Below are 11379 nucleotides of genomic sequence, written 5' to 3'. Positions count from 1 at the left end.
TGTGATGAACTAACAGCGGAATATTCTGTCGTTAAATCTAGCAAAGCAAATTCCGTCGCTATACCAACAAAATATCTATTGCTATTTTCATACCACAACGATCTAGTGATGAAATTTGCAAGGAAATAGCGACGAAATATAGCATCAGAAATTTCCTTCGCTATCGCCATCGCTAAAGGTAGCGACGGAAATTATCGTCACTAATTTGTTTTTATTATTTTAATTGAATGCCATTTAGCTACAACATAGTGATGAAAATATCCGTCGCTAAATTTAACTACGGATTTTTCAGTCGCTATTTTGTGGCCATTTTTTATTGTTATTAGATACTTAGCTACAGATTTACTACAATATCTGTCCGCCGCTAAATTTTAAAAATTTTTAAAAAAATCTATCCACTAATTAATATCACATACCAGGATTGGACCTATAATATAATACTTCAATAACATAATTACAAAATATATTATATTAAAGCATTCAAACTCAATAACAAAAACAAAAACATAGCAATGTGTAATGTTACATCGATAAAAATAGTACCAAATATATTAATAAACATAATCTAATCATCTCCTAAGTTTTAAGCATTTGAATTAGCAGAATGCTCATCTTCAATAGTTGGGGGTTGTGGCATAGAAGTGGATAGCTTGCCATTGCGACGCATCTCATCCATCAAACTTGTAATCTAAGCTTGCATTTGATTTCTTTCAACTTGTAGTTTGGCCTCTATCTCAGCTCACATGGTCTCTAACTATTGGTTCACCATCTCCATCATTGCATCTTGATGAAGTTGTGAAATAGCATAAGAACTATATCTATTCTCTTTGATCAATGAGGATGCCTTAGCCCCTAAGCCATAAATATGCTATTTTTTTACCCCACCAACAACATCCACATACAGTTGTGACATGTTTATAATTGGTGGCTCAGTTAACCACACAGCCTGTTAACCCTACAGCTTCTTGCGTTGTAGCTTCATGTCGTGCTTGTATTTCTTCATACAATTAAAAACATATACAAAATAAAAGAAGTATACAAAGGCATATAAGAATTTTATCTATTTAACAACATATGATTGTTACGTTATACTACTTACAGCGATTCTGTTTAACATCTCATCAACGAATGTACCATTCTTCTTTTTGTGCATATGTTCAAAGCACTCAAATAGAATTTGAAGTTCATTTAACTATTAAACAAGAAAAAAACAATAAAATGATACTTAATTTGTAACTCCAGGTAGTCCAAATACTAAGAGTTTTTGTTGTCAAGGTTGATACTGATTTTGCCTTTAATCCAAACATGTTGAGTCCAAAAAATGAAATGAATTGTAAATTTATATTAGTTCTAATATATTTAAAGGATGCAGAATAACTATTTTACATACAAGATCAATGAATGCTGCAATCTGACTATTTTTTAAATTAAATTTCATTTTCTGAATTTACAAGATTGATTGCAACATTATTGTAGTCTCAGCATCTTTTCGACGCTTCAAGTATGTCACGATGTTCTATTTCCCTACATTGACATTTTTAATAATAAATATTAAATGTAGATACATACGATAATGATCTAAATACCATTTAACTATTATTATCAACATAAAAACATATCAGTCCCCTTTCAAAAAAAAAAAAAAAAAAAAAACATACCAGTCCATTAAGTGTTCTGTTCGAGGTACTTTTGGTTCAACAATTATTGTTGAATGAGTTGTCGTGGATAGAGAAATTTTGAGTTTATTTAAGGAATAAAATTAGATAAGGTAGTAAAAACTTAATACATTTGAAATCATCTTAATGAAGAAATATGATTTACCTTTAAATGAACAACTGTGATATAATCTAGAGATATTACGGGAAAATTTCTCGCTTCAATTTCTTAGATTATTTGAATACCCTCTTTGTCAGCAAATCCTCCCCAAGTAGTTAATATGATTAATTGACTTCAAACTATATATTTTATACTTTTTTGCATGGTATTATTAAAATATTTGGTAAATAAATATATAACATATTTTGTATTATAACTTTGATATTTAATTAGAAGATAGTGTAAAAAAGACAATGAACGATGTAGTGAACATAATTAATATTAAGGAATTTGAAGGTAAGGAATCTTTGCATTGTAGAAAATAAAGATAATATAACTAATGAAATTATATTCATTTTTAAATTTTTTTGATAATAAATATTTTTTATTTTGAATAAAGGCATTATGAACATTTAATTCTAAATTAAAGAGATACAAATGTTTTATTTTTATTGTAACTTCTAATTTATTTAATTTAATAATAATAATAATGAAGTCATTGATTTTGATTTTTATTTTTTATTTCCATTCGTTGTTGATAAAAATTGTTTTGTGAGTTTGTCAATGACAATTGTCGGAGTGGCTGGGAAAATTTCTCTAAGAAGAGTCTTTGCATACTAACCCACAAATAAATGCAACGGCTAGGTATGTAATACAACCAATCCTTCACTGAACTATCAAGTGAGTATGGAAAAGCCCTCAACTTAACTTGCTCTTCAGTGACTCCAGCTGACTTCTTTGTAGCATAGACAGCATGGAACTCCGTCAAATGTTTAAGTAGATTCTCTCCTAGAAGTCCATCAACCCTGACCTAAGGTCTAAAGCAACATCCAACTCTGGATACAAAATACAGAATGGTTGATTGTCAAAATTTCGTATTGCCAAATTCCTTAAGGTGAGGTTGGCATTATTGTTTGCAGCATCAAGCATCCCGATCCCCGTCCCTTCAAATAATTTTAATGCAAATAAGAATATTAATATGTAATTATAAAATGTCATCAACACATCCATTCCCACACTTGTTCTTATATTCTCTCGTTTATTTTATAGCTTTCATTCCTTCACAAGACAAATTAAATATTTTTTTAATCTACTTTTTATGAATCATTATATTTACTTAATGCAGTATACAAGTTTATATTATACTTCTTTGTATTCGAATTAATTTAGAAAATCTTAAAGTTGATCTAACTAAAATAAATTAAAATTATAAAATATTTATGAATATATATAGTGTTTTATGTTTTATATTTTGTCTTAAATATTTTCACATTTTCACCCAATTCAAATATATTTTTGGCTCAAACCCTAACGATCATGTAATCTATCAAAAAATAATTTTTTTTTGTTTTTATTTTTTTTTGTAATTTTTAATGTATTTTATATTTTAACCTTATTATGATTGTCTGATATTTTGTCATTGACTACATTTCTAACGTCATTTAAACTTCGCCCCTAGTAAAATAATTTTTTGGATCCGTCCCGGTATAAATACAATACATGCACTCTACAACGATATAGTAATTTTAATAATAATAATAATAATAATAATAATAATAATAATAATAATAATAATAATAATAATAATAATAATAATAATAATATTGTCGGTGTTGTTGTTATAAGAATCGGGGTAGGGTGGGGTATTTCCATCCCCCGGCCTCGTTCCCCGAATTTTTCCCCATACCCATTCCCGTTGTAATAAAGAACGGGAATCCGCATCAAGAACATGGGAAATTTACATTGCAATTAATTTTGTCTAATTTAATACTTGGAACAATAGATATGTCATTAATTATCTTTCTATTATAATTTGTGTCAATGCAAAGGGATATGAAATAGGACTTCATATTTGTTTTTTATCAACTGAAATGGAAAATACAAAACAGCATAAAATTAAAAAAACATGAGACAACATTAAAGAAGTTTGCAAAATCTTTAAGGATTTTGATTACTGAGTGCTAGGACCTGGTCTCCCCTGAGTTGGGTCATTCTGATTATTGTCATTCATAAAAGCCCAATTCTGATAACTCCACGCGGTTCCGGGATTAATATTGGCAGACATGGGAGTTTGTATACCCACCGTGCCTTGATAGCTTTGCCCGGAAAATACTTCTGCTGGAGCAACCACATTGCTAGTCCCAGACCCAAGAACAGGAGGTGACGCTGTTGCAAGAGAAGGAGCAGCAGGGAGAAAAGGAGCCGGAGTTGAGGGATCTCTTTCAAACCTCATAACACTTTCAGCGATATTCGTGTTTAAAACCCAACCCAGATCGTTTAAGTCTACGGAACTCAGATAATCAATTATCTGTTCTCCGCTAAAAATCTTATGCATCAGTGCATTCATCTCCTTTTCCCTGTTTTCTCGCTTCAATTTTAGAAGCAGAGTGCCCAACTTTTCAAGCCTTTCCGCAAGAAAGCTGTCCTGGCTCATCATTCGCCGCGTTTGTTGCACGTCCGGCAATTGCATGAACCTAGCAATCAGCTCTTGAACCCTTTCACCAGTAGGCCATATCGCTGGCCCCTGCTCAAACGAGCTATACATTATCATGGCAGCATCTGCATCACAAAGAACGGTGAGCTCGTTAAGCTTTTTGACCACCCCTCTCTTTCTTTTGTGGTAGGATGCTTTTCTTTTTGATTGATTCACAATATATGCCAATCTTAATCTCCTTCTTGCCATGATATTGATTGGAAATGAGAAAAGAGGAACGAGAAGCTAAGTGCTCAAGATCGATTATATTTGTGGTTTTTTATTTTTATGGATCTTGTGTGGGCTATTATGCATGCTGAGATGATACCATATTTATAGGGACACATATATGAGGAAAATTGAATAAATTATTGATTTTTTTTTTATTTTTTTTTTAGAGTAATGTTACAGCCTGTCACGAATATTTTTTTTTTCCTAATATACATTATATGACTTATTATGGTTTTTTTTTATTGGATTTTTACTATTTAATGATTAAGAGAATTATATTCTATATTAAGAGTGATGCAAATGCTCTCATTTTAAATTTACTTCTTAATATTATCATCTTGACATGCGATTACTTATTTTAGTTTCATTTTTTTTTTTTTATCACATGTGGTAGCTAGGTCAATTCTTGAAAAATAATAAAAAATATTTTAATGCAATGTGTAGTGGATTTAAACATTAGAATTAATATATATTTATTTATATATATATATATATATATATTTGCAAGCTAAAAAAAAAACATATTAGTTTCTTCGATTAATTTCTTATGAGGGTTAGGCAATTCAATGGAAACAATGAAAATAAAGAATATTCGTTTAATGTTATTATCAACTTTCTAAAAGAGAAGAAAATTTCACAATTGGAGATATTGATTTGTAATTAATTGCTATTACGTCCAATTAGTTAATTTTTTTTTTTTAAATTGTTGTCATTAGGTCAATTTTGATTGTCTTTAGTTATATTCTTTAGTTTTAAATTTGATTGCATTGAGTTAAAAATAATAGTTTTTTTTTTTTTTTTTTTTTTTTTTTTTTTTTTTTTTTTATGTTTGTGTATATGGACATACACTTGCAATGTTATTATATAAAACTCATTATTGTGATTATATATATATATATATATATATATATATATATATATATATATGTATATATATATATATGTGTGTGTGTGTGTGTGTGTGTGTGTGTGTATTTATTTATATATTTATATATGAGGAAAATTGAATAAATTATTTTTTTATAGTAATGTTACACCCTGTCAAAAATATTTATTCCTAATATACATTATTAAGAGTAATGCAAAATGCTATCATTTAAAATTTACTTCTTAATATTATCATCTTGACGTGCAATTACTTATTTTAGTTTCATTTTTTTTTGTCACATGTTGTAGCTATGTCAATTCTTGACAAATAGTAAATATAAATATTTTAATGCAATGTGTAGTGGATTTAAGCATTAGAATATATATTTGCAAGCTAAAAAAACATATTTATTTCTTTGATTAATTTCTTATGGGGGTTAGGCAATTCATTGGAAACAGTGAAAATAAATAATATTAGTTTAATAATGAAAATAAAGAATATTTGTTTAATGTTATTATCAACTTCCTAAAAGAGTAGAACTAACATATCACAATAGATTTGTAATTGATTGCTATTACTTCCAATTGGTTCAATTGTTTTGTAAATTATTGTTATTAGGTCAATTTTGATTGTCTTTAGTTATATTCTTTAGTTTTAAATTTGATTGTTGTGTAAAAAATAATAATTTTTTTTGTTTTTGTTTGTGTATATGGACATACACTAGCAATGTTATCCTTTTTTGGAGGCGTTATTGGTTCTTTGTGTTTCAGTAGGTTGAGAAAGTATATGAACAGATACTACAATGTAATAGAGCCAGTATAATTCAAATATATATATATATATATATATATATATATATATATGTATGTATATGTGTGTGTGCGTGTGTATTTATTTATTTATTTGTTTATATATGAGGAAAATTGAATAAATTATTTTTTTATAGTAATGTTACACCTGTCACGAATATTTTTTCCTAACATACATTATATGACTTATTATGGTTATTTTATTGAATTTTTACTATTTAATGATTGAGAGAATTATACTCTATATTAAGAGTGATGCAAAGTGTTATCATTTTAAATTTACTTCTTAATATTATCATCTTGACATGCAATTACTTATTTTAGTTTCATTTTTTTATCAAATGTGGTAGCTTGGTCAATTCTTGACAAATAATAAATATAAATATTTTAATGCAATGTGTAGTGGATTTAAACATTACAATTAATATATATTTGCAAGCTAAAAAAACATATTTATTTCTTCGATTAATTTATTATGAGGGTTAGGCAATTCAATGGAAACAATGAAAATAAAGAATATTCGTTTAATGTTATTATCAACTTACTAAAAGAGTTGAAAATATCACAAATGGAGATATCGATTTGTAATTAATTGCTATTACGTCCAATTAGTTAATTTTTTTTTTTTTAAAAAAAATTTGTTGTTATTAGGTCACTTTTGATTTTCTTTAGTTATATTCTTTAGTTTTAAATTTGATTGCAATGAGTCAAAAATAATAGTTTTTTAATTTTTTTTTTAAATTTTTTATGTGTATATGGACATACACTTGCAATGTTATTATATAAAACACTTTATTGTGATTATATATATATATATATATATATATATATATATATATATCTATATATATATATATATATGTGTGTGTGTGTGTGTGTGTGTGTGTGTGTGTGTGTGTATTTATTTATTTATATATGAGGAAAATTGAATAATTTTTTTTATAGTAATGTTACACCTTGTCACGAATATTTATTCCTAATATACATTATAGGAATAAGGTTCAAATTGGTCACTGAACGTAACCTGAAAATGCAATTAGGCCACTGAACGAAAAAAGTGCAATTAGATCACTGAACACTCAAAAAACGTGCAATTAGGCCACTGAACACTCCAAAGGTATGCAATTTCACCGGATAGCAGGTTACCATCATTTTGGCAAGTTACATGCTTACGTGAAAACTAAGTTGGCATTTTTAATAATTATTAAATAATTTTTAATAAATTTTAATAATAAAATTTCAAAAAACTGAAAAATAAATTAAATAAAAAAAATATAACGACGGGGTGGCTGGCGGCCATCCCGTCGTTTTTTTTTTTTAAATTTTTAAAAAAATTATTAAAAATGCAAACTCAGTTGCCACGTAAGCAGATAACCTGCTAAAATTGATGATAACCTGCTACAAGGTGAAATTGCATACATTGGGAGTGTTCAGTGTCCTAATTGCACTTTTTTTTTCGTACGGTGACCTGATTACATTTTCAGGTTTCGTTCAGTGGCCAATTTGAACCTTATTCCAACATTATATGACTTATTATGGTAATTTTATTTGATTTTTTACTATTTAATGATTAAGAGAATTATATTCTATATTAAGAGTGATGCAAAATGTTCTCATTTTAAATTTACTTCTTAAATATTATCATCTTGACGTGCAATTACTTATTTTAGTTTCATTTTTTTATTACATGTGGTAGCTAGGTCAATTCTTGACAAATAATAAATATAAATATTTAATGCAATGTGTAGTGGATTTAAACGTTAAAATATATATTTGGAAGCTAAAAAAAAAACATATTTATTTCTTCTATCAATTTCTTATGAGTGTTAGGCAAATGAGAGGATAATTTTGTGTATTCAATTGACAGATGGAAATACAGAGATATAAAAGGAATAAAATTTTTGCCTAAGTAATCCTATACATTAAGGCTAGTAGTTAAGTCTAAGTCAATTACAACCATACAAATATAACATCACTTATACAAATATAATATCACTAATACACCACCTCAAACACAAGGTGGGTGTGACACACCATTGAGCTTGTCCCTCAGAGAACCAAACCGAGCTACTGGCAGTGGTTTTGTGGAGATGTCAGCCAGCTGATTCTTCGTAGAGACAAAGTTGACCAAGAAGTCACCCACTTTGTCCTGCACAAAATGAAAGTCAATTTCTACATGTTTGGTCATGGCTTGGAAAACTGGATTGGCACACAGGTAGGTTGCATCTAGATTGTCGCACCATAAAGTGGCTGGCGTACCAGAGTGGAGGTCAAGCTCACGGAGTAGCGAAACAACCCACGTAACCTCAGCCGCAACGTTAGCTAGGCCCTTGTATTCTACCTCGGTAGAAGAACGAGCAACTGCCCGCTGTTTGCTAGACACCTAGGAGATCATGTTCGAGCCAAGAAACACAGCAAACCCACTAGTCGACTTCCGATCAATCGGATAACCAGCCCAATCTGAGTCGGAAAAGGCAAGGATATTAGTAGACGTTGACGTAGTTATGCGTAGACTATATGTGAGTGTGCCCTTCACATAGCGTAAGACATGCTTTAGGAGACCCTAGTGTTCATCGGCAGGAGCATGCATAACCGGTTAACTTGTGACACCCCAAAAATCCGACTCCTTAAGTAGGATTAATTGAGGAATTAATCCTAAAATACCTTGGTGAATTCCTTTCCAAAATCCTGAAATTTAATAGTCAAGGGACTAGAAGTTGACTAATTCCTTAGTCAACCATGAGTACCTTTTGCTTTGTGCTTTGTACCTAGCCTTTTGTCTTCCTAGCTAGCCTTTTAGTAAGGGTAAACATATCCTTTCACACATGATTGGTGTTCAAGCTTGCCCTAGCAAGACACATTTCATTCATCCTCTTGCTAGCCAATATCCTAAACTCTCTACCTTCTCTCTAAGAAAAGTTGGCTTATCCTCCAAGCTAAAAGAAGAACACCCCATCCTTGCAAAGAATCATCCCAAGACTCCACCTTTCCGTCTCCCAAGCTTATGAAAGGGTAAGATCTAAAGTTATTTAGTGTTTTTAGTTAGCTTTAAGGTGTCTTTATCTAAGTTTGGTGTTTTCTTGTGGTTTGGCTTGTGTAAGAAGGTTGTTAGGAAGAAGAGCTTCAAAGTAGGGCCTAGGAGGGTTAGAGGAAAGAAGGTTTTGGTCTTCAAAGGTAACCCATGCTATACAAAACCTATTTTCTACTTGCTATTGATGATTCTTGACTTCTATTGATGATTCTATACAAAATTAATGCTTTTCGCCAACTTTTACAATCATAGTTGGTGGTGGCAGAAAATTAAAAAAAAAAATTAGTACCAATTTTGCACTACCGGAAATTATGGAATTTCCGACCACCTGAAAGTGATCTTAAATCAAGTCGAAAGTCTTGTTCCGACCACTTTTGGTATCCGGAAAAATCTTTGTTGCCATTTCTGACCACTTTTTGCTTTCAACTTGATTTAAGATCACTTTCAGGTGGTCAGAAATCCACTAATTTCCAGTAGTGTTGATAGTGATGGGAAAATCATTTATCATCATAGTTGAAAACCCAAATTTTGACCACTTGGATATGCGATTTGAAATATTTGGCTGTCAATTCACATTTATGAAAAAAATTAAATATTTTAGGTTCTTTTATATACTTGTCAAATTTGTATTTTTTCTTTGGGCTGATTCAAAAGATCAGACTATCAGAGTAAGTATTATTTAGTTATGTTTTTTCCTTTTCTTGTCGAACTTTGGCTTCAAAAAATCAAGAGATTTGTTAGCTTCACACAGTGATTTAACAACGATGTTGGACTACGGCGTAAGGTGATTTTCTATGTATATATATATTTCTTCATTCTGTCTTGTTTCTCAAATATCTCGCACTAAGATTTTCTAGTCCTCCTTATTGTAACTATTCTACTATAATGAAACAGGAGTTCTAATCTGGTATTAGTCGTCTAGGTTTCCCTTTCTCTCTTTTTTTTTTTTTTTTTTTTTTTTTTTTTTTTTTTTTTCCACAGTCATGGCAGCCAATTCTGAACCTTTTGAGAGCTCTATTCGGTTTCATCCGAACGGACTGTTTTTTATTTTGGAGAACACAACATGTCCCGTTTCTGCGTGGTCAGAACTTGATGGGTTTTGTGGATGGTTCTACCGCTTGCTCGGTGGTGTTTCATCCGTTCGCTGCCGATGGCTCTTCCTCGCCGCACTACTAGAAATTATGAAATTTTCGATCACCTGAAAGTGATCTTAAATCAAGTTGATACAAAAAGTGGTCAGAAATAGCAACAAAGGTTTTTCCGGATACCAAAAGTGGTCGGAAGAAGGCTTTTGACTTGATTTAAGATCACTTTCAGGTGGTCGGAAATTCCATAATTTCCAGTAGTGCCAACTGCTCCGTCCGTTAATCCGGCTTACGCTTTATGGGTTCAACAAGACCATGCAATCGTGTCTATGTTGATCTTGTCGCTGTTTGAAGAAATAATGTATCTAGCGGTAGGTCGTAAGACGTCTAAGGATATCTGGGATTCCATTTAGCGTTCATTGGCTTCATCTTCTTGAGCAAGGGCGCTGAATTTCCTAGAGCAGCTGCAAACTCTACGTCAAGGTGATGCTTCGGTTGCAGACTACATCGGCCGTGCTTAGGTAATATTGGAAGAGTTAATACTTGCTGGTTGGCCGGTTTCTGAGGATGAACAGAACTTGTATATCTTTTTCGTGGACTCCGGTCACTCACTGCTTCTCTCTTAGTTTAAGGGACACAGATCTCACTGCAAGAGCTTGGTGATTTTTGGGGGCTCATGAATTCATTAGTGCTGAGGATTTTTCATCTATAGTGTTGGCCGGTGGCCAGGCGCCGGCGACGTTGATGGCATAGCGAGGTGGTTCGGCTCACCGTAGTGGTTCTGGCTGTGTGCGAGGCGGTAGTGTTTATTCTCGTGGTGGAGGCAGCCGACAGTCATGTGGTGGAGGCGGTGGGAGTTGGTAGTCTGGCAATGCATCTCGTGGGCGTGGCAACAATACTCGGCAGTGACATGGCAATTCTATGCTAAAGTGTCAAATATGAAAATCTATGTGTTGGTAATGGAAAGACATTATCTATTTCTTGTGTTGGCCATGCATCGATTACTACTACTACTCGATCTTTTGCTATGTCTAACATTCTTCATATTCCAGGTTTATCTGCCTCTT

General features: G+C 31.3%; 1 protein-coding gene across 1 annotated transcript; it reads right to left on the bottom strand.

The window, feature by feature from the left end:
- Positions 1-3766: 3766 nt before the first annotated feature.
- LOC109180718 (agamous-like MADS-box protein AGL80) lies at positions 3767-4498 on the bottom strand. The gene has a single exon (XM_019330426.1). It carries the CDS (start codon positions 4496-4498, stop codon positions 3767-3769), a length of 732 nt encoding a protein of 243 aa, XP_019185971.1.
- Between the last annotated feature and the right edge of the window lie 6881 nt (positions 4499-11379).

The sequence above is a fragment of the Ipomoea nil genome, unplaced genomic scaffold, assembly GCF_001879475.1.
Source record: "Ipomoea nil cultivar Tokyo-kokei standard unplaced genomic scaffold, Asagao_1.1 scaffold1034, whole genome shotgun sequence".
NCBI lineage: Eukaryota > Viridiplantae > Streptophyta > Magnoliopsida > Solanales > Convolvulaceae > Ipomoea > Ipomoea nil.
The sequence above is the reverse complement of the archived record's forward strand: the minus strand, read 5'-3'. Positions and strand labels throughout refer to the sequence as shown.

Bases quoted from the DNA above. Each gene is read 5' to 3' on its own strand.
- LOC109180718 (XM_019330426.1), bottom strand. From the start codon at position 4,498: ATGGCAAGAAGGAGATTAAGATTGGCATATATTGTGAATCAATCAAAA.